Source organism: Monodelphis domestica, chromosome 4, assembly GCF_027887165.1.
Source record: "Monodelphis domestica isolate mMonDom1 chromosome 4, mMonDom1.pri, whole genome shotgun sequence".
NCBI lineage: Eukaryota > Metazoa > Chordata > Mammalia > Didelphimorphia > Didelphidae > Monodelphis > Monodelphis domestica.
Window position 1 is genome coordinate 121,865,449 of NC_077230.1, and position 25,419 is coordinate 121,890,867.

Genomic DNA, 25,419 nt, shown 5'->3' on the forward strand with positions numbered 1-25,419 from the left:
TTGTGTACTCCAGGGGAAAAGACAAACAATTCTTCTAGGCCAGTTATGGCAAACCTTTTAGAGACTGAGTGCCCAAGCTACAACCTCTCATGCCACATGTGAATCCCCACCCCCACCCCAGCACCTTATCCAAGACAGAGGAGGAAGTACTCCCATTGTGCTGCTAGGCAGAGGGACAGGGGAAGTAAGGAATGTTCTCAGGTGCATGGAGATGGGGAAGAGAGCAGCCCCCTCCTGCATGGCCCTAGGTCATGTCCTAAACTTTCCTACATCCAAGCCGTTGTCCATTCTTCCCTATGTGTGCATCATATTCTCCACCACAACTTCCACCTGTGAACATCTCTACTCATCCTTTAAAAAAAATCCTTACCTTCTGTTTTAGAAGGAATATTAAGTATTAGTTTTAAGACAGAAGAGCAGGAAGGACTGGACCATTGGGGTCAAGTGACTTGCCCAGGGTCACACAGCTAGGAAGTGTCTCTGGCCACATTTGAACCCAGGACCTCCCATCTCCAGGTCTGGTTGCTCTCACTGAGCCACCCAACTGCCCTCTCTACTCATTCTTCAAGGTCTGATTCAAATGCCAACACTGCTAATGAAGGCTATTATGAAGCCTTCTTTTATTTCCACAGTAGTCTGTGATCTTTGCTTTCTCTGAATTCACAAAATTCTGTTAGTACACTTCTAAAGTATCTATATTCGATTCTATGTGAGTTATTTGTGTATATCTTTGTCTCCCTGCTCCAACAAGACAATAACTTCCTTGAGGGCAGAGACTGAATCTCATTTCTCTGAGCATAACAATGTTTTATACATAGCAGATACTTAAAGGATATTTGCTGATTGAAAGAATGATGTAAGTATGTAAGAATAGAAATAAAGTATTACTCTTACCACCAGTAACAATCCCATCTGACACTTCCATAAGCACTTTCAGATGGACAAAATGTGGATTCCCTTATGTTGTGAACCTCACAACAATCTTCTGAGGTAAAGTGCTGATAGGTCTAACTGACTCACAATCAAGCTACAAGGTGTGAGAGGCAGGGGCAGCTAGGTTGCTCAGGGGACAGAGAACCAGGCCTAGAAACAGGAGGTCCTGGGTTCAAATGTGACCTCAGATCCTTTGTAACACTGGGCAAATCATTTAATCCCAATTGCTTAGTTCTTACCACTCTTGCCTTGGAGCAGATATTTAGTATCTATTCTAAAACAGAAGATAAGGATTATCCATCTACTGATCTATCTATCAATAGGCTTTCTTAGAGAGAGAGAGATCGGTAGAGAGAGAGATAGACAGATAGACATAGATAGATAGATAGATAGATAGATAGATAGATAGATAGATAGATAGATAGATAGATAGATAGATAGATAGAAAAATGGATGGATGGAGATAGAGATAGATAGGTAGATAGATAGATAGATAGATAGATAGATAGATAGATAGATAGATAGATAGATAGATACAGACAGATAGATAGATAGATAGATAGATAGATAGATAGATACAGACAGATAGATAGATAGATAGATAGATAGATAGATATAGATGGATAGATAGAAAAATGGATGGATGGAGATAGAGATAGAAAGATGTAGACAGATAGACAGACAGACAGACAGACAGATAGATAGATAGATAGATGATAGATAGATAGATACAGACAGATAGATAGATAGATAGATGGATAGATGGATAGATAGAAAAATAGATGGATGGAGATAGAGATAGAAAGATGTAGACAGATAGACAGACAGACAGATAGATAGATAGATAGATAGATAGATAGATAGATAGATAGATAGATATAGAGAGAATGTCAGAGGCAGGATTTGAATCATAACTAGCGTTTAATACTCAGTAGGTTAGGCTTTATCCCCCAGAAAACTTCCTTAAGAATATTTTTACAAGCACATTATCTTATATCAGCTCAAATCTTTAAAGTATGACTCGAGTTCAATAACCATACATTTTTTATGCATTAGGGTCTCTATGCTAAAGAGTAACAAGGCATATACATTAGGATTGGGAACAGCACTTTAGTTTTACACACAAGGGCATTCTAAAATAATCTGCCTTGGTATTGTGGCATCCACTGTCCTAATACCTAGGATAATCTTCCTCTTCACCTCCACCAATTGGAAGGAATCTCTACCTTTCTTCAAGGCTCAGCTCAAGGGCCACCTTTGACCTAAGAATTTATCTGACTTTCACCTAACTCACCTCTTAGAAGTACTTTGTACTTCTCCACATACACATTGTTTCTCTAGTAGAACAGAACTTCCTGAGGGCAAGGACTTTTCATTATTTTATCTGTATATAAGGCACATTTCCTTGCATGCACTGAATAAATACCAACATAAATGGACATAGAAGCAAATATATTACAGAAGACAGAGGAGGAAATGAACAAGTCACTATGGAAGAAAACCACCTCTTTTATTAGATAAGCTTTGGAGTCAGATGCAAAATCAAAAAATGTTAGAACTAAATAAATAGTCTTCTCTTTTTTTTCATGATTCTTCTCTTCCTGTGATGATTCTGTATCCAATTTTAACAACATGGAATAACTAATGAAAAGATGTTGTTTTCATTAATGGGAAACTCTCAAGAATGACATTTTTAATTAAAAAAAAACATCCACTGAAGAAGAAGAAAGGGAGTTGTCTGAAGAGTCAGTCAACTAACATTTAGTGTTAAAGAGAGGGTTTTTTTTAATTAATTTCTCCTTTTTTCTATATTAAGCACCTACTATGTGACAGGTGTTGTGCTAAGGGCTGGGAATGAAAAGGAAGGCAAAAAATAGTCTTCTGTTCCCAAGAAGTTCATGATCGACAACAGAAGGAAAATGAAAACAACTGTGTGCAAACAAGATCTATACAGGAAAAACTGGGGATAATCTCAGAGGAAAGGCACTAAGGTTAAGGAGGGAATTTTACCTGAGACATGAAGCCAGGGAAATGAGGAGGTGGAAATGAGGAGCAATTGTGTTGGGGGGGAGCAGGGACAATCAGTGAAAATGTGCAGTGTCAGGAGATGGAATATCATGTGAGAGGAACAGCAAAAGATTGGTGCTCAGGGAACTCATCAATCAACTTAGACTTCTAAAAGATATTCAAGAAAGATGAAAGCAAGGTTAAGTAAAAGGGAATGATAAAAAATGGTGGTGAGGGAATAGTCACTTTTTGAAGTCAAATACTATTTGCCTCTATATTCCTAGTGCCTAGAAAAGGCAGTTAATAAATGCTTGCCTGCTTGATTTCTGTTCCTTACAGAGAACCTCCTAGCCCATTTAACATTCAGTATATACTGGGGATGAAGATAGAATTAACTCTCCCCTTGTCTATTTTTAACTAAACAAATCAAGAACTTAAAGTACCTCTACTTGACACTAAGTAAGAGAGTTTACAAGTCACTTGCTACAGTGGGTGACAACTCCAAAGACCACTGCCCCTCTGCTAGGCAGTGCTAGACAAATTGAAAGACTGCAATTGGTTCCCATAAAGTAGGGAAGGGACAGGAAGTGAGATGGAAAAAGGACTATAAAAAGTCCTGAACTTCTTGTCCAAGGGCCTTCTCCTTTGAACTTCTCCTTTGGAGTTCATCTTTGGACACTCTATGTTGGTGAGCTGGACTGAAGGATGAGACTCTATGCCTGGATCCTGTGTTGGGTTGCTGAGTGAGTAGCTGGCCTTCCTCCTTTCCTGGCTTCTGGAGAGATTGATTCTGGAGATTCCTGCCTTGGCTTTGGAGGAGGCTATGTTGGTGGAACTCTAGCTGAAGATACCACCTGAATTATGGCTTGAGGGTTACCGGGAAATCCATGTGCGGACAAAGGACATGGGTTAGCCCCTGAAAGGCTAAGCTTCACTTCACCAGAGAAGGGCTGGTAGGCTTGTTAAAATCTGTCTCCTTAGCTACATTTTCTACTTTTACTCTTTCCACCTCTTTGTAAATAAAGCTGTTAAAAGGAATTGTGACTTAAGCTATAATATTTTTAAATCAGTGACTACAATATATCTGTAGAACTTTCATATTAGCATAAAAAACCCTAAATTTTAAATTCTTACACTGAGAAGTGGAAAAAATCTACTGAGAAGGAAATTAATAAAATAGGGAGGAAGGGGTAGTGTAAAAATAAATGACAATGGCAAGTTAAAAAAAATAAAATATTTAGATGGAAAAACTATTTAATATAGGTTCAAAACTGTTCAGATACTTTTCATAGATGTAATCAAAAGTATCTTCAGTGATGAAGTGAAGCTCAAATGTGAGCTTCCCTTTGGGGCCAGGCACAAGGATGCTAAAGAGACTCTTATTATAAAAATAAAATATTTATTGAAATATATAAGGATAAAGAAGGATTTATAAATTTAAGGGATTCTAAATCCACCCAAATAAACTCCCCGGTTCTGCAAGGAACCACTTCTCCTGTGTTTCACAGGCTATTCTCCTCCTCCCTGATCTGACTAACCCAAATTTATACTATCTAAATAAAAACTACCACTATTATCCTTATAATTCTTAACTTTGCTTTCAAATTATAAAATAGCAAAGGCTAGCTGGTTGAGTCTCAACAAGAATCAAGACTCAGAGTCCAAACCAAAGATGAAATATTTCTTTGGTCTTCTCAGATATAAACCAATCTATAAAAAACTCAATAGTCAGTCAATAGTTTTTCCCACGTTGGGAAAGGAAAACACTAAGCTCCTTTAGATCTTTCCCTCAGACAGAGAGAGGGGCAAAGATGTTAACCTCCTCCAGTCCTGAGAGAGAGAGTCTCTGAGTGTGTGTCTCTGCCAACTGCCAGAGACCAACTGCCAACTGCCAGAGTGCGTAATTGACACAGAAAAATAGTTATAACTGTCAGCAGTTGAAATTAACGCACTCTCTCAGCTGTGCTTCAAACTTCAGTTCTTTCTCAAGCCAGTCACTTTACTTCTTATTCCTAAACTAATAAAACAATGCTTATTATTATTATAGTAGCTAGATAGCTTAGTGGATGGAAAGCCAGGCCTAGAGGCAGGAAGTCCTAGGTTCACACCTAGCCTCAGATACTTCCTAGTTGTGTCACTTTGGGCAAATTACTTAAATCCATTGCATAGCCCTTACCATTCTTCTGCCTTGGAATCAATAAACCATATTGATTCCAAGATAGAGGGTAAGGATTTTAAAAATGAAATAAAGTAAAAGAGGTAGGGAAGGGTAGGAGGAGGTAATGAGCATTTATTAAGCATTTAGCATGCAGCAAGGCACTTTACAAATATTATTTCATTTGAAACACTTAAGAACACAGAATAAAAATTCTATCAACCTTAGCCTTAGAGGAAGACACACCTGGACATTTCTAGGATTTCCAGGGTTTGTTAGACAAATATGCTTCTTCATGGGTGATGTAAAAATTAATATAATATTTTTATTATTAGAGATATATATTAATCTCTTTCTTTTTTAATTTCTTCCTCCTATTGTAATTAAATCACCATAAAGTTTCATTCTAACTTGAGTGTTTCATTTGGGATTTAAGAAATTAAATCCTTGGCCACCAATAATCTTACATTCAGTATCAACCCAAAATTTACCCCTTACAGTCAGCAAGGAAAGAATTCAGATTTCCCAATTTATTTTCCAAGAAAGAAACCAAATCATATAGGAACAATTTAAAAAAATCTTACATTCTGTCTTAGAATTGATATGAATTATTGGTTTCAAGGAAGAAGAAAAGTAAGGCTAGATGATGGGGGTTAAGTGACTTGCCCAGGTCACAGCTAGGAAGTGTCTGAGGCCAGATTTAGAACCAAATCCTCCTGTCTGTATTTTAATTTAAAATCTAAGAATTTTTGAATTTTTTTCTGTTTGAGATTGTATTTTTATAAAAATCCAAGAATTTTGAATTTTGTTTAAGATTTTACTGTTATAAAAATTCAAAGATTTTGATTTTGTTCGAGAAAAGATCTTCAAGAAACAAGCTTGAAACTTTTATATCCAGAGAATGAACTGTTGCAGAAAGATGCCGAAAACCTACACTTCATCAAGAAGATCAAGAATGAACTTTGGATATGATTGATTGGATTGAACTTTTGATTGAACATTTATTGTAATTGTACACATTTATGCCCAAAGGGACTGCCCCAATTTGGCTTTCTGTCAATGTGCCTAGCAAAACATTGGTTTTGCTTTCTTTTCTTTTCTATTTCCTCTCTCACTATTCTAATTTCTCTTAGAAAATTGAATATTGTGTATATCTATAGTTAGAAGTGCATTTAGAACTACAAAATGATTATGTTAAATGATCAATGGGGAGACTAGTCTCCCAATGATCATCAGGGGGGATTGTAAACCTTAAAATTTCTTAGGCTTGTGAATGTTGGAAATTTCCCCATTTCCAACATTAGGTAGGGAGGGTCCTTCTCCTCCCTACCTGAGATTACTTTAGGACAGAAACCTTTTGCTGAACAATGGAAAGGGCTTTGACCTATGCTTAAACATAGAATAGGAAGTTCTTTGAGTCATGATTGATTTTAGAATTGATACAATCTCCACCCTACTCAGTCCTAATAGGATTTAGGAAGGGCTGCAGCATAGATCAAGATTTAATTATTTGAGAATATGACCTTCAACAGACATGTGCAAAGCCACAGACCTCAGGGAAGATATGGACAGTGATTGGTAGATGTGAGAACTGAGGGGAGGGAACTTGGATGGTTTCCTTAAAGATAGAGGGGTCTGAGGACCAAGGTGGTTGGTTGGAAAGGTTTTTGCTCTGAGAGGTGGTGCTTTGAGGGTTGGCTCTGAAGGAAGTTGGAGGTGGAGGCCCCTGAGACTGTTTCTCCATTTTGGTCACGTGAGTGATAGGGACTGATCTCTTTTCTTTGCCTCAGCTATCTAAGGGCTTGGGCCTTTTGGCCCAGCCTAAACAGAAGGGGTATTTAAGCCCTATTCCCTTCTCTCCCCTTTCTCTCTCCCTCTCTCTCTCTATCTCTAATTCCTTTCTTCCTCCTGTTTGTAATTAAACTCTATAAAAGGTTGACTGCTGACTTGAGTTTTCATTTAGGAATTACATAGCTGAATTCCTTGGCGACCTTAAATTAATATATATCAGTCTTTTAAAGTGATTTCCTTGTCACATGTCTCTAGGCCTGGCTCTCTATCCTTTAAGCCATTGAGGTGCTCTACCTAGAACAATTTGAAGAAGGCATCACCATCACCCAATACAGGACAGGATTCCCAATAATAAACATCTTATTCTTTTCTTCCTTTCCTTTTGAAGCTAGAGAACAAAACTTTTATTTATGTCAGTGAGGATTTTGTTGAAGTCTGCTAGTATTAGCAGAGCACTGTACATATCTGAGACAGCCGATTCCCTTAATAAACTGGGGTGGCCATAGACATCATGTCCCAATTTTGTTTTCGAGGAATAATCAACAAGTGGCTAAAAATTGTGGCCCTTCTCTCTACAATCATCGCCAATATAACTAACTACTCACATAATTATTTGATGGAGGTACACAGTTTAGAATAGTGAAAGAGACTGTATGGGGATTCCTTCATAAGAAAGAAGGATGTGGTCTTACTTGCTTGGCCCCAGGGCCAAGAACTAGGACCCATGACCAGTGGAAAAGTACCATAGAAAATATTTTTCCTTACTATACAGAGGTACTTGGGGCACCTAAGTGGCTCAATGTATTGAAAGCCAGGCTTGGACATAGGAGGTCCTGGGTTCAAATTTGAACTCAAGAGACATTCTGGCTGGGTGATATGGGCAAGTCATTTAACCCCAAATGGCTAACTCTTACTGCTCTTCTAGCTTGAAACCAAAATGTTTTTTGTAAATATTCTAAAGAAGAAGGTAAGGGTTTAAAAATAAAGAATAGAAAGGAACTTCTTAGCAATTGGAACTATCAGAAATAAAATTAACTGCCTTGTATTGGTATACAGTGAGTATTCTGTCTCTGAAGATGTTTTGGTGGAGTCTGGATTACTACTTTTCAGAGTCACAAAGGAGATTCATGACTAAAGTTAAGTGTTGGATAAGATTACCTAGAAGTCCCTTTCATTTTTTAATTTATTAATAATCTTAACTTAATTAATTAATAATCTTAAGTTAAATTTATTTCATTTTGTAAATTAAATGAATTATTACATCATCTTCTAAAGTAGATTTCTTAAACTTCAGAGAGTGATGCAATTGATTGAATTAAACTTTGTACTATTAGAGAAATACCATCAAATATCATAATGAAATACAAACCTTAAAAAAGAGATACCTTTGGGAAGTGCAAATCAAAGACCTCCCTATTAATAGTTCTTCCAATTTCTAAGGCAGGTTAGGAATTATTAAGAAAATACCAGTGGCAAGAGTCCTTTCAATTACTCGTGTGCCCTTTCTCCTATATTCATTTAGGTTTTAATCCAGGGAAGAATGACTTAGACAAGTGAGAGAAGCAAGAAACCATAAATTTTAGTGGTAGTTTTGAACAAACTCTTTTTAATGGCAGTGTTTGGAGAAAAGGAATAAATTGCACTTTATCTTTTATGACAAAGATATTTTAAAAGTATCTCTATTATACAAACAATTATCCTTCTAAATATAAACTCTTTAGTTGAAATTTCCATGCTGACTACAACAATATGAATGTTACACAAAAGATATCCTTGGGGAGGGGCATCTATAAAAAGGTTAAGTAGATGACAAATAGCCAAGGAAGGAAGGAACGAAGGAACAAAAGAATGAAGGAAGAAAAACATAGTCAATTCCTTTAAGGAGTTTATAATCTAATAGGTAAGATAAAACACAAAAAGCTATTAAAAATTAAAGTACATTAGAAAAATGTGTTTAAGTGTTGAGAGTTCATGGGGAGGTATAATTTCTAGGTGAGAATTTCAAAGAAAGTTTCATAGAAAAGATGGAATCTGATTTGGGACTTGAAAGATGATTTGGATTTTGACAGACAGAGATGAGAGAGGTGTGGGGAGGATATGTTTTACTTGGACTGGCATTTATATAATGCTTTGAGTTTTCCAGTTACAGCCATTATTCTCCTTTAGACTTCACAACAGCATATGTAGAAGTTGAAGGGGGAAGAAAATGGAATAATATAAGAAAAGAGCTCACAGGTAGGAAAGAACGAGTTGTATTTAAGATATAATACAGTATAGCTCATTTGGGCTGTTTTAAAATGTTTGAGAAGGAATAATGTTGGATAAGACTAGAAAGATAGGTTGGGGCCATATTGTGAAGGGCCTTGGATGCCAGCCACAGGCATTTGGACTTTATTTAAAAGGCAAAGTTAAGTCAATGAGTTTTTATTAAGAGCTTGCTATAAGCTAGGTACTGTGCTAAGAGCAAAGGGGAAATAAATACTAATGGTTTTTTTAAAAAAAATTCTTTAAATTATTCTTAGTATTACAAACTCCATTAAGTAAAGTTGATATATTTTATTGTGATTTTATAGATGTAATTACAATATTCTTTGTGATTCATTTTTCTAGTCTATGCAGGTTAAAAACCATAAAATGGAAAATAGGAGATGGAAGATCTTAATCTTCCTACATGGTACCTACAAAGGGCAGTGGCCAAGGCTGGACTTCCGGTCAAGATGGCGGCTTAGAAGCTGCGAAAGTTCAGACCTCAGAAACCCTTCCTTACCGATCACAAACTGAGAGCTCCTAGGACACCGAAATTCAAGCTGAACAACAGGACAGACCCGGGACCTGGATCAAAAGGTACAGCCCCCCAAAAGCCAAAACCCTAGATCACTCAGATCTAAGGGGCAGGCAGAAGGAAGGTCCCAGGACCCATCCCCGCCAACCCAGAGTGCTGAGCCCATGGCAGCAGCGGGAACTTCAGGGTCGGCAAAAGGGCCCCAGGGCTGGCTATTTTGAAGGACTCACCTTGAAAGCAACCTGAGCCAGTCTCCAGGATGACCAACACAGACGGCAGGGAAACATAGAGAGAAGGGGGAAGCCTGCAGACCCCTGACTGGGTCCTTCCAACTGAGACTCAAGGGAGGTCCCAGCTTTAGGGCACCAGCTGAACCCAATCCCATCAGGAGACCTCAGAGCTACTGAAAGGAGAGAAATCTTAGGGCTGCCAAAGGGGTTGCTCCGAAGAGCTTACCTTGAAAGCAACCTGGGCCAGTCTCCGGGCATTCAACACAGATTGTGGAGGAGGAGGTTTTCTGCTTTAGGGCTCATTCAGTACAAACAAGCTGTACCTAATCCCATCAGGAGCCCTCAGAGCCCAGGGAGGCCACGACCCCTCCCCCCTTAGAAAGCAGAGTCTTCTGAAAGAACCAGCTGAATCTAATCCCATCAAAAGTCTCCAGAACTGCAGGGAAGCCCAGGCTCCCCATCCATCCTCATTGACTGCTGGACTTAAAGCCAATCAAAAGCCTCCAGAGGACAGGGAAGCTCAAACCCCCAACAACCCTCCCCCAGAGACTACACCAAGAGATCTTCTGTTAAAGCTCCAAGAGGGGAGACTGATAGAAGTCCCCAAAAAACAAAGAAAATGAGGGAAACAAGAGCACAGACAACTACGGGGAGTAAAGAAGGGGTGAATTTGAGCAAACAACAGAAAAAGAAGAAAGAAACTACAATAGACAGCTACTACTCAGCAAATGGAACAGAGGGGGAGAGATCAGCAAATGACAAACCAGAAATCCCAGCGAATTGGATATAGGCTGTGGAAGAACTCAAAACACAACTAAGAGAGGCTGAAGACAATTGGGAAAAGAACTTAAAAATTAAGATAAGTCATCTGGAAACAGAGGCACTTGAACTAAAACAAGAAAATAGTGTCTTGAAAGCCAAAATCCACCAGCTGGAAAATGAGGCAAAGGAGATGAAAGATGAGGCAAAGGAGATGAAAGATGAGTTAAAGAGAATGAAAGACGATCTTCAAAGAAAATCAGACCAGAAGGAAAAAGACGACCAAAAAGCCAGAGATGAAATCCAATCTTTAAGAACCAGAATACAACAACTAGAATCAAGTGACCTCACAAGGCAGCAGGACACTATAAAACAAAACAAAAAGAATGAAAAAATTGAGGAAAATATGAAGCATCTCATTCACAAAACAGACGATTTAGAAAATCGTTCAAGAAGAGACAATTTAAGAATAATTGGACTACCAGAAGACCACGACAAAAGAAAAAGCCTGGACATAATACTAGAGGAAATTATCCAGGAAAAGTATCCCGAGATCCTAGAACAAGAGGGGAAAGTGGAGATTGAAAGAATCCACAGATCACCCCCTGTATTTAATCCCCAACTGACAACACCAAGAAATGTTATAGCCAAATTCAAGAACTATCAGACCAAAGAAAAGATATTACAAGCTGCCAAGAAGAAGCCATTCAGATACCATGGAAACACGGTGAGGTTAACACAGGATCTGGCTGCATCCACACTGAAGGACCTAAAGGCATGGAATACGATATTCCAGAAAGCAAGGGAACTAGGTCTACAACCAAGAATAAAATACCCATCAAAACTGACTATATTCTTACAGGGTATGGTCATTCAACACAACAGAAGAGTTCCAAGCATTCATAAATAAAAGACCAGACCTGAACAGGAAAGTTGATGTCCAACCACAGAACTCAAGAGAATCATCAAAAGGTAATTTAAAAAGAGGGGAAAAAAACAAACAAAACAACAACAAAAATTTTATAAGAGACTCAATAAGTTAAAATGATATGTATCCCTATAAGAAAAGAGGTCATTGGTAACTCTTAAAAACTGTTGCTATCACCTGAGCATCTAGAAGAATTACACTCAGAGGGAACAGTGACAAACTGTATAGGATGAAAGGACAAGACATAAATAGGTATATAGATATATGCATGCATAAATACATATACATGTGTATGTATATATATATATACATGACTAGAGCTAAAAAAGAAAAGAGGTTATGACTAAAAGAAATGGGAAAAGAAACAAATGGGGGTAAATTTATATCTCACAAAGAATCTCATGGCGGGAGGGGGGAGAACATCGATACACTGGAAGGGTAAAGAGGTTGGAGACAGGAAATACTCAACTCCTGCATATTTTTAAACTGACCCAAAGAGGGAGGAACAACCCAATCCATTGGGGAAGAGAATAGATCTGCGCTCTATAGGGGAGTAGAAGGGTAAAAAACGGACTGGTGGGGAGGGAAGCAGTACAAGGGAGGGAGAGAGTGGGGGGGAAATTTTAAAAAAGACTACAGGGGAAAATAAGGGAGGGAATAAGAAAGGAGGGGGTAAAAAGGGAAGTAAAATGAGGGCGGGAACGGGGGTGGGGGCTGACTATAAACAAACATTGGTATAGAAGGAAATAGTGAAAGAAGAAAAGGCAGGACCAGGAGTAGAAATCAAAATGCTGGGAAATACACAGCTAGTAATCACAACTCTGAATGTGAATGGAATGAACTCACCCATAAAACGCAAGCAAATAGCAGAGTGGATTAGAATCCAAAACCCTACCATATGCTGTCTGCAAGAAACACACATGAGGAAGGTAGATACGCATAGGGTGAAAGTAAGAGTATGGAGCCAAACCTATTGGGCATCAAATGATAAAAAGAAGGCAGGAGTAGCAATCATGACATCTGACAAAGCCAAAATAAAAATAAATCTAGTTAAAAGAGATAGGGAAGGTAATTACATCCTGATAAAAGGCAGTATAGACAACGAGGAAATATCTGTACTCAATATGTATGCACCAAATGGCAGAGCATCCAGATTTTTAAAGGAGAAACTAGAGGAGCTCAAGGATGAAATAGATAGAAAAACTATACTAGTGGGAGATCTGGACCTTCCCCTATCCGAACTAGATAAATCAAATCAAAAAATAAATATGAAAGAGGTGAGAGAAGCAAATGAAATCTTAGAAAAATTAGAGTTAGTAGACATATGGAGAAAAATGAATAGGGACAGAAAGGAATACACTTTCTTTTCAGCAGTACATGGTACATTCATAAAAATTGACCATGCACTAGGGCACAAAATCATTGCAAACAAGTGCAAAAGGGCAGAAATAATAAATGCAACCTTCTCAGACCACAGTGCAATAAAAATAATAATTAGTAAGGGTATATGGATAGATAAATCAAAAATTAATTGGAAATTAAACAATATGATTCTCCAAAACCAGCTAGTTAAAGAACAAATCATAGAAACAATTAATAACTTCATTGAAGAAAATGACAATGGTGAGACATCTTTCCAAAACCTATAGGATGCATCCAAAGCAGTACTCGGGGGGAAATTTATATCCTTGAGTTCATCTATAAGCAAATTAAGAAGGGCAGAGGTCAATGAATTGGGCATGCAAATTAAAAAACTAGAAAGTGAACAAATTAAAAATCCTCAGATGAAGACTAAATTAGAGATCCTAAAAATCAAAGGAGAAATTAATAAAATTGAAAGTCAAAGAACTATTGATTTAATAAATAAGACTAGAAGCTGGTACTTTGAAAAAAACAAATAAAATTGACAAAGTACTAGTCAGTCTAATTAAAAAAAGGAAAGAAAAAAACCAAATTGACAGTATCCAAGATGAAACGGGAGACCTCACCTCTAATGAAGAGGAAATCAAGGCAATCATTAAAAACTACTATGCCCAATTATGTGGCAAATAATATGGCAATCTAAGTGATATGGATGAATACATACAAAAATATAAATTGCCTAGACTAAAGGAAGAAGAAATAAATTACCTAAACAACCCCATATCAGAAAAAGAAATTGAACAAGCCATCAAAGAACTCCCTAAGAAAAAATCCCCGGGTCCAGATGGATTCACAAATGAATTCTATCAAACATTCAAAGAACAGCTAACCCCAATACTATACAAACTATTTGACAGAATAAGCCAAGAAGGGGTTCTACCAAATTCTTTTTACAACACAAACATGGTACTCCCAAAGCCAGGCAGGTTAAAAACAGAGAAAGAAAACTATAGGCCAATCTCCCTAATGAATATAGATGCAAAAATCTTAAATAGGATACTAGCAAAAAGATTCCAGCAAGTCATCACAAGGGTTATTCACTATGATCAGGCAGCATTCATTCCAGGAATACAAGGATGGTTCAATATTAGGAAAACCATCCACATAATTGACCATATAAACAAGCAAACCGACAAAAATCACATGATTATTTCAATAGATGCAGAAAAAGCCTTTGACAAAATACAACACCCATACCTGTTGAAAACACTAGAAAGTATAGGAATAGAAGGGCCTTTCCTAAAAATAATAAACAGTATATATCTAAAACCATCAGCAAACATCATCTGCAATGGGGATAAACTAGATGCATTCCCAATAAGATCAGGATTGAAACGAGGATGCCCATTATCACCTCTATTATTTAATATTGTACTAGAAACACTAGCAGTAGCAATTAGAGAAGAAAAAGAAATTGAAGGTATTAAAATTGGCAATGAGGAGACCAAGCTGTCACTCTTTGCAGATGATATGATGATTTACTTAAAGAATCCCAGGGAATCAACCAAAAAGCTAATCGAAATAATCAACAACTTTAGCAAAGTTACAGGATACAAAATAAACCCACGTAAGTCATCAGCATTTCTATATATCTCCAACCCAGTTCAGCAGCAAGAATTAGAAAGAGAAATTCCACTTAAAGTCACCTGAGACAATATAAAATACTTAGGAATCTATCTGCTGAGACAAACACAGGAACTATATGAACACAACTACAAAACACTCTCCACACAATTAAAACTAGATCTAAACAATTGGAAAAACATTAATCCTCATGGGTGGGACGAGCTAACATAATAAAAATGACCATCCTACCCAAACTTATCTATCTATTTAGTGCCATACCCATTGAACTACCAAAAAGCTATTTTACTGAATTAGAGAAAACCATAACAAAGTTCATTTGGAAGAATAAAGGATCAAGGATATCCAGGGAAATAATGAAAAAAAAAATACAAAGGAAGGGGGCCTTGCAGTCCCAGATCTCAAACTATATTACAAAGCAGTGGTCATCAAAACAATTTGGTACTGGCTAAGAGACAGAAAGGAGGATCAGTGGAATAGACTTGGGGTAAATGACCTCAGTAAGACAGTCTTTGACAAACCCAAAGACCCCAGCTTTTGGGACAAAAATCCAGTATTTGATAAAAACTGCTGGGAAAATTGGAAGACAGTGTGGGAGAGACTAGGAATAGATCAACACTTCACACCCTACACCAAGATAAACTCAGAATGGGTAAATGACTTGAATATAAAGAAGGAAACTGTAAGTAAATTAGGTGAACACAGAATAGTATACCTGTCAGATATTTGGGAAAGGAAAGACTCTAAGATCAAGCAAGACTTAGAAAGAGTCACAAAATGCAAAATAAATAATTTGGAATACATCAAATTAAAAAGATTTTGTACAAACAAAACCAATGTAACTAAAATTAGAAGGAAAGCAACAAATTGGGAAACAATCTTCATAACAAAAACCTCTGACAAAGGTCTAATTACTCAAATCTATAAAAAGCTAAACCAGTTATACAAAAAATCAAGCCATTCTCCAATTGAAAAATGGGCAAGGGACATGAATAGGCAATTTTCAGTTAAAGAAATCAAGACTATTAATAAGCACATGAAAAAAGTGTTCTAAATCTCTTATAATCAGAGAGATGCAAATCAAAACAACTTTGAGGTATCACCTCACACCTAGCAGATTGTTCAACATGACAGCAAAGGAAAGTAATGAATACTGGAGGGGATGTGGCAAAGTAGGGACATTAATACATTGCTGGTGGAGTTGTGAATTGATCCAACCATTCTGGAGGGCAATCTGGAACTATGCCCAAAGGGCGCTAAAAGACTGTCTGCCCTTTGATCCAGCCATACCACTGCTGGGTTTGTACCCCAAAGAGATAATAAGGAAAAAGACTTGTACAAGAATATTCATAGCTGTGCTCTTTGTGGTAGCCAAAAATTGGAAAATGACGGGATGCCCTTCAATTGGAGAATGGCTGAACAAATTGTGGTATATGTTGGTGATGGAATACTATTGTGCTCAAAGTAATAATAAAGTGGAGGGATTCCATGGAGACTGGAACAACCTCCAGGAAGTGATGCAGAGTGAGAGGAGCAGAATCAGGAGAACATTGTACACAGAGACTGACACACTGTGGTACAAGAGAATGTAATGGACTTCTCCAGTAATGGCTTTACAATGTCCCTGAACAACCTGCAGCGATCTAGGAGAAAAAAACAAAACAAAACAAAAAACTAAACTATCCTCAAGCAGAGGACAAAGTGAGGGAGTAAAAACACCAAGGAAAAGCAACTGCTTGACTACAGAGGTTGAGGGGACATGATCGAGGAGAGACGCTAAATGAGTGCCCTAATGCAAATACCAACAACAAGGAAATGGGTTCAGAGCAAGGACACATGTGATACCCAGACGAATCGCGCGTCGGCTAGGGAAGGGGTGGGGGGGGTGATTGGTGGAGAGGAAAAGAAAATGATGTTTCCAATGAACAATATATGAAAATGACCAAATAAAATAATGTTTAAAAAAAACAAAGGGCAGTGGCCTGGATTCCTTAATGTAGGGACAAATACATCTGTCTAATGTAATAGCCCCCAAGGAAATTAATTGGAAATTTTCTTAGAAGTGATAAGAAATGAATATTTTACATGATTACATATGCAAAATCTATATCAAATTGCTTACCATTTCAGGGAGAGAGGTAATTTGGAACTCAAAATTAAAAACAAAATATGTTAAGAAATGTTATTTTTGTGGGATAGCCCATTCCCTTACAATAATAATACAACTCCATTTCTGTGTTATCTTTCCTTTTTCTTTCTTGTTTTCTCATATGTAGACACTAATAGACACATTAAGTTATAAAGAGGTAGATATATGTTTTTTGATGAAGGGAATGGAAAATGGGCAAAGTCTCTACTAAAAAGTTTTTAGTGGTGCAATGATGTCATCAAAAATATGCACTGAGAGTCTTTGTAGTGGCAAAAAATTGGAAAATGAGGGGCTGCCCTTCAATTGGGAAATGGCTGAACAAATTGTGGCATCTGTTGGTGATGGAATATTATTGTGCTAAAAGGAATAATAAGGTGAAGGAATTCCAGGGGAACTGGAATGACTTCCAGGAATTGATGTAGAGTGAAAGGAGCAGAACCAGGAGAACAGGGGGCAGCTGGGTAGCTCAGTGCATTGAGAGCTAGGCCTAGAGATGGAAGGTCCTAGATTCAAATCTGGCCTCAGATTCTTGCCAGCTGTGTGACCCTGGGCAAGTCACTTAACCCCCATTGCCTAGCCCTTACCACTCTTTTGCCTTGGAGCCAATACACAGTATTGACTCCAAGATGGAAGGTAAGGGTTAAAAAAATTAAAAGAACCAGGAGAACATTATACACAGAGATTGATACACTGTGGCACAATTGAATGTAATGGACTTCTTTACTAGCAGCAATGCAATGATCCAGGACAATTCTGAGGGACTTATGAGAAAGAATGCTATACATATCCAGAGGAAGAACTGTGGGAGTAAAAACACAGAAGAAAAACAACTGCTTGATCACATGGGTCGATGGAAATATAATTGGGGATGTAAACTCCAAATGATCATCCTAATGCAAATATCAATAATATGGAAATAGGTCTTGATCAATGACACATATAAAACCCAGTGGAACTGTGTGTCAGCTATGGGAGGGGGATGAAGGAGGGGAGGAAAAAAACATGAACCATGTAACCATTGAAAAATATTCTTAATTAATTTAATTTAATTTAAAAAAACAATTATGCATTGGGAAGACTGCATGCAACAGCAATAAACTTTGTTCCTAGGGTATGGGAAATCATGGAAAACTTCCCAAGACCTATATATAGAGATCTGGGTTACTGTCCATTCTCAAGAAATGTGTGTGTATATATATATATATATATATATATATATATATATATATATATATATATATATATATATATATATATATATCCAGTCCATTAATTAACCACCATCACCAAGACAAAGAGGATGAAAATTGTTTTTGCCATTGTCATACACATCCCTCAGGTGTCCTTTTGTGACTTCTTTCCTCCTTCAATGTGGTGTTCAACATTTATTTTTATCTAATTTCACTTATATTAAAAACTCTAATAGTAAAAGGATTAAATACCATGTACACTTGCAACTCCTTAAAGATGGATAATATGCCACAATTATAGCTGAGTGGAGGGGAAGGGCTTCCAGGAGATTTTATTGAATCTGAATGTTTTCATTCTTAAATTATACATTAAGTAACATGCAGAATAAATTTTCAAGTAACTTTTTGAAATAGTAGAAATCCTAGATTAGAATGAACTTTATGGAAAATATAATCTTGTAATAAGAGAAATAAAAATCTGTTTCTAGATCTGTAAGTGACCTTTGAATTTCTGTAACCTATAACAGATGGGCTTTTAGTTTTGTCACTCACCTTTCTCCAAGTGGAATATCTGGCAGATTTATAAATGAGGGAAATTCCAAAGTGTTTAGGACCGGATAGGCATGGAGGGGAATAAGTAAATTTTCATCTCCCTGAAAACAATAAAAATCAATTCAAATCATCAAATCAAAAAATAAGAATATTTTTTAAAATTTGTAATGTGATATTTTTTCCCATCAATTCCCAAGAGACTTCATGAAGTATGTGTATTTAATGTTGAAAATGTTAAGACTTCTTAGCCTTAGAACTTATAAAACTTCAAGAATTCTTCAGTACTAATTTTTGACACTCAAGTACCAAGATATATTCTCAACTAAATACAAAATATGCATTAGCTGCTTTTATTTCAGAAAAGATAGAGAAAATCTTTAACAGTTGCTGATTAAGGAAAACTCAGTGGCTACAATTCCAAGTAGTTAGATGGAAGACAGGTATGAGAATCAGGAGGTGTGGGTTTGATCTTTGGTTCACATTCACTTGGTGATTGGTAGGAAGGTCTCTTGGACATAAGTGTTACATTAAATGTTATCTTGCATTCATATGGCGTTTTAAGGCTCATTAAATATTTTACAAACATCTCATTTTATTCTCACAGCAAGCCTTAGAGGTAAATGATACAAGTGTTAGTAGAACCATTTTTTAAAAAGGAAACTAGACCATGGGAAATTTATTAATATAAAGTCCTTTGAAGAATATTATAAGTGAAATTCTTAAGATTAGATCAATGTTACAAAATGTCTATATACCAAAGATTCCGAAACTTATTTAGTCTCAAAAATTTGTAATTTACATTCTTAAAAAAGTACTAGCCAAGCCCAGAGTCAGGAGGTTCTGGGTTAAAATCAGACCTCAGACACTTCCTAGCTGTATGACCCTGGGCAAATCACTTGACCCCCATTGCCTAGCCCTTACCACTCTTTTGCCTTAGAACCAATACAGAGTATTGATTTTAAGACAGAAGGTAAGGGTTAAAAAAAATTACTGAGCACCCTAAAGAGCTTTTGTGTGAGTTATTTATGTATTTACATTTTATATCTTAAAAATTAAAATATTAGTATTGCTATGAAAATAATTTTGATCTTGTGCAGCCCCCACTAAAATGAGCCAGAGAAGGAAATGGCAAACCATTCAAGTAAGTATATTTGCCAAGAAAAGTCCAAATTAGGTCACGAAGAGTTGGACATGCCTTAAAGTCCCACCCAACTCTCCCCCAAAAGGGTCTCAGGAATTACACATGAAGAACTGCTGCTATGTATCCTAACTTGAGTTCAGATTTATTGTTTTCTAGTTCAGAATTTGTTTTTTCAATGATGCATTCTGATTTATGGGGACTTTAAATTTAAACTAATTTGACATACTTTTCACTTTCTATAATACTAGAGACTAGTTAATTTTAAGGGTTCATTTTCAGCAGGAACAAAGAGTTTCTACAAGAACAAACTACAGAATATACTGTCAAAAGTTATTAGAGGGATCATCCAGAAACCCATTTCTCTGAAGCTTTTTCAGAAAAGATAACCAAGTACCTGGAACACACTCCTGCCTAGAGAAAGGAGGATAAATTAGCATACCTATTCATACAAATGAAAGAATTTTTTTAAAGGATAGGAACAAATAGTAAAACAAATCTAAACTTTCTAAATATCCCTTACAGTACAACACAATGATCATCACAGTAATGACTGTGAATTGAGGGACGCTAAAGAATATACAGTGTACACTGTTTAAAGATGACATGTGTGTAATTTGTTTTAGAAAGATCTCTACCCCAAATGGTGGAAAACTTTTGATTTTAATTTTAAAGAGTTCTAGAGACGGGAGCTGACCTTGTGATTTCATTAGTCCTGGGAACTCCCAAAGAGAAATGTCCCCTCCCAAGGCAGAAGTGCATCTTCTTTTAGAGTCACCCAGAGAACACTGATCAGTTAGTTAAGTAACTTTCCAGGATCACACAACCAGTATGTGTCAGAAAGTGCTTGAATTTAAGTCTTCCTGGTTTCCAGGGCAGCATTCTATCCACTATGCCTCATAGCCTCTCACCTAAAGGGTTAGCTATTCAAAAATCTGAAAGTTGATTTATGTTAATAGATCATAATGGCAGGGCTGACAGCTCAAGTATTGCACTGACTTTTAGGTACCAGAAAATTGAAAGAAGCAGAGCTCAGAAGGACTGAATAATTTTAAGTTATTACAAGCATGAGGTGTAAGTACCAGACTACCCCATTCACAGGCTAATGCTCTCATTCTTTAGATCATCCATTTCCTCAACAACTTCCAAAAATGTTGACACGGTAATAAAAACATTCTTAATTACAAAATGTAACACAAAAACCCCACAGCTGCCCAGAGTTGGAAGGACCTAAGTTCCAATCTGACCTCAGACACTTCTTAGCTATGTAACCACCAAGGGCAAGTCACTTAACCCCAATTGCCTAGCCCTCACTGCTCTTCTGTCCTAGAATTGATAGCATGGGAGCAGCTAGGTGACCCAAGACGTGGATTGAGAGCTAGGCCCAGCTATGGGAGGTCCTGGGTTCAAATATGACCTCAGACACTTCCTAGCTGTGTGACTCTGGGTAAGTCATTTAAACCCCATTGTCTGGCCCTTACCACTTTTCTGTCTTGGAACCAATAGGCAGTATTGGTGAGCATCGCTTCTAAGACAGTAGGTATAGGTTTAAAAAACATAGACACACATAATTGCCATTTACTTTCTTGTATTTGCCCTTAGAACCTCAGTTCTTCCAGAAATTTTAGAAGCTTACCTGACAGTGAATACGGATGCAATCATAATAATAACGCCATTCATCTGGAGAAAACTCAACCATTACTTTACGGGATAAGCCAGGAACAATGCGATGCTGGAAGATTAAATGAACTCTTGTCAATACAGGGTTGCCAAATATTGTCCCATTGCATTGCAATAAAAGGACAGTAAAAGCAAAGACAACTCTTTTAACTATACACACCTGACACATAGCAAAGAAACTAAAATTGGATGTCAGAAGAAACATGAGGAAATTAGGTAATCAGTGGCACTTACTTTTTTAGTGTACTTGATCGAAAAATACTTGGTTTGGGGTGGTAAAATATGAAGATTTATGACATCATCAGAAACATTGATCAGATTCTGTGCAGGGGGAAAGAGATACATTTAGAATAAATACATAGCATCTTTCCACTAATCTGTTCAACCAACAGAACTAGGGGGCATCCTGCTAGCTGGTATTCCACGTCTCTGGTCACAGATAAAGGAACCAGGTAGAAGAATGGCTGACTCAGGACAAAACCATTCCTATAGTCAAATCAGTTCCAATGCACCTAGCTGACAGCACCATTTTCATATGTGAGGGACATCTCAGACTCTGAAAAGATCATCAAATGGGTGAGAATTAGGTAACCGGGAAAGTATTTAATGATTTGATTTTTAAAACAAAAAGCTAGAGGTAGGGAGGGGGGAAGCAAGGTGGCTCAGTGGATAGAGTGCCAGGCCTTAGAAGCTTCCTAGCTGAGTGTTCCTGGGAAAGTCTATTTTTAAAAAATTATCTTTACTTTTTAAATGTTATCTTTATTTTATTCCAATAATAAATTTACATATAAATTTTTCAAAGTTATATGATTCATGCTGTCTCCCTTTTCTCTTCCCTTCCCCCTCCCAGAGCTGACAAGCAATTCCACTATTATATACAGGATTATCACTCAAAAAATATTTCCATATTATTCATTTTTGTGAAAGTAATCTTATAAAACTAAAACTCCAAGTCATATACCTGACCAAGTCTCTTCACCCCCATTGACCTTATCACTCTTTTTTGCCTTAGAACCAATTCAGAGTATTGATTGAAGATAAGGTTAAAAAAGGATATAATTACCCTCATTCCACAATTTTTTATAGAAAGCAATAGTTACTTAAAAATGGTTCAGTGCAATTTGGATCATGTAACTTTGAAAATTTTGTATGGAAATTTATTACATGTAATTGGTAAAAAATATATATCTTTATAATTTAAAAAAATGGGTCAGTGCTGAGACCTTGTTTTGTACCATAGGTAGAGAGATAAGAAACACCAGAGCAAGGGGGCAGTGAGGTGGCTCAATGGATTGAGAGTCAGGCCTAGAGATGGGATGGTCCTATTTTCAAATTTGGTCTCAGACACTTCCTAGCTGTGTGAACCTGGGCAAGTCACTTTACCCCCTTTGTCTAGCCCTTATCACTCTTTTGCCTTAGAACTGATACATAGTATTAATTCTAAGATGGAAAGTAAAGATTTTTTAAAAGAATATTAAGTATTTAAAAAAAATATCTCAAACATAGTAATCATCCCCCAAAACAAACACAAAATTAGGAATATAATTTTATACAAACACTTATTAAAAACAAATGAACACTTAAACTACAAACATAAAAATCTGTATTTATTCATTTTTTCCATTTTCAAGTCCTGTGGAAGTTCAACTTTTGTCTTTATATTTTTCTCACACATTTCACTAAGGCAAAGACACACACAAACTGACCTCCAGCTGAGATTCTATTGATCTCACTTTGTATGTCTTCATATAGATCTTTCTGAACTTCTTTATATTCATATTGGTCGTTTTTATTACAACATAATTTACTATCAATATACCATATTTATTTAGCTATTCTTCAGTCACTGCATATAAAAATAGTTTGCTATTACAAATAAATATTGAAAATTAACATTTTTGTATTGTTAAAAATATTTGTATCCTTTTAAAAATATTTTAGGATAGATTTTGGACAAGGAAATGGCAAACCACTCCAATATCTTTGCCAAGGAAATCTCAAATTGGGTCATGAAGAGTTAGCTATGACTGAAACAATTGAACAACAAGAATAGTTTTAGGATAGAAATCATTTTAGAATATTTTAAACATACTAGAAATAGAGTTTTTTAAAAAATGATTCAGTAGTACTTGAAAAAATCATTTCTGTGACTTCCCAATGACTTTCCTCTCCATAGAATCTTCCCTTATAACAAATTAGAACGGGTAAGAAAAATGAATAAAGAAATTGTCCATTTCCACAAATCTAAGATTCAGTCAACAACTATAATTAGCTCCTGTAATCCAACACCTATAATCCTGCCACCAAGTTATCAACAGTACTCTCAAAGTGTGACCTAGTAATGGAATTTCTGAGTCAAAAGGTACAATCAATTGTGTGACTTGTTTACTGCACATGGAAACAGCATATAGTCTCACTAACAAAATATTAAAGTGCCTATTTTCCTGCACAAATATTAAATTTGTATCAGTTTTTGTTACTGTTGTCTTCGTGGTAGGTTTTAGGCAGTATTTCTCTATCTCTTCTCTGAGTTTGAGTCTTTGTATCATTGTTGTTGTTGTTGAGTCTTGTCTGACTCTTCTTGATCTCATTTGAGGATTTCTTGGCAAAGATACTGGAGTGGTTTGCCATTTCCTTCTCCAGCTCATTTTATAGATGAGGACACTGAGGCAAACAGAGTTAAAGCGACTTTTCCAGGGTCACACAGATAGTAAGTGTCTGAGGCCGGATCTAAACTCAGGTCTTCTTGATTCCATCCAGACCTGGTGCTCTATCCACTGCTGCACCACCTAGCTGTTCTTTATTACCAGTTATCTGTTCAACTTTTTCCATACCAGGGGTCCTGGAGACATTTCATTTTATTTATTTTATTTTTTCCTGGAGGCATTTTAAACTCAACATGTTTAAAACTGAACTCGCTATCTTTCCCTTTATATTCACTCTTTTAATTCCCTATTTCTGTTGAAGGTGCCACCATTTTTTAACCCTTCTCCTGCCAGCCCTTGGTCATTACTTACCCATTCTTTAAGGTACTGGCAGTTCAAATATGACTTCTTCTGAAAAGTCTTTTCTTATCACCCCAGCCAATAATTTCCTTTTCCTCTGAGCTCCTAAAGCATTCTGTCTGCATTTCCTTTATGACATTTTAACCCACATTGTGCTGTAGTATCCTTATATGTGTACTTCATTTATTTCTCCTACTAGATTAATTGCTTCTTGACAGCAGGTCCTATAATTTTGTATTCCATCACAATGTCTTGTTCAGAAGTAGAAAATCAATTAACATTTGCACAAAGAAAAGAAGAACAATGTATCCTATGCAAAACATCCAACTATCCAGTAATTAAGCTATTACCCTACAAACAATCCAAAAAATGTGAATCAGAGGTTATTAAACAAAAGGAAACCAGAAGAGAGGTAAGACAAGAATTTCCTTGTTTTTCAGGTCTGCCTTACCATCCAGTGAACTACAAGAAAAATTCCTATTTTTCAGTCTCACAACTCCCTTTTACATAGTCCCTTACATAGCCAGACATCTGTCTTTTTACTTGAATTTAAGCCCAAACTGGTTATATTTTATATTTGCAATTCTTTAGATCTGTCTGATATAAATCCAGTAAATTCATTGTTTTTATCATATAATATTCATTCTACTTTGAAAATACTTACCAGAATCTGTTGGTGGTGTTCTCCGATTTTATAGCTTCCAAAATGTATTATTCCAGGTTCTGCTTTTACAATTTTATTTTGCTCAAGCTTTGAAAAAATCTCTATCCATACAATGTTGGTAAAGACAGCAAGAAAAATGATAGAAAAATTAAATTAAGACCAATTATATTAAAATGGACTCTTCAAAATTCTGGTATTAAAATGTCAGTTAAAATTGGGTTGCTCTTTGAGGCACAAGTTATATCTTTCAACAAGATTAATTATATGCTTTATTATTATTATTGACAACATAAATAGCAGCTAGCATGAATACTTTAAGATTGTGCTTTAAGATAAGTTCTTTAAGATTTGCAAAATATTTTGACTATTGATGGAGGTATTATTATTATTATTCTCATTTTATAGATGAGAAAACTTGAGATAAAATGAAAGTAAAGTGGTTTGCCCATG

At 36.4% G+C, this 25,419-nt stretch overlaps 1 protein-coding gene across 5 annotated transcripts in view; it reads right to left on the bottom strand.

The window, feature by feature from the left end:
• CFAP221 (cilia and flagella associated protein 221) overlaps positions 1 to 25,419 on the bottom strand; it is a 144,611-nt gene that overhangs the window by 108,144 nt on the left and 11,048 nt on the right. For all 5 annotated transcript variants that reach the window (XM_007494060.3, XM_056793753.1, XM_007494059.3 and 2 more), the window contains exons 3-6: positions 24,970 to 25,070; positions 21,535 to 21,621; positions 21,257 to 21,352; positions 18,483 to 18,583 (exon numbers count right to left, since the gene is read on the bottom strand). In XM_007494060.3, coding sequence (XP_007494122.2) covers positions 18,483 to 18,583; positions 21,257 to 21,352; positions 21,535 to 21,621; positions 24,970 to 25,070 — 385 coding nt within the window. The remainder of the gene's footprint in view (positions 1 to 18,482; positions 18,584 to 21,256; positions 21,353 to 21,534; positions 21,622 to 24,969; positions 25,071 to 25,419) is intronic.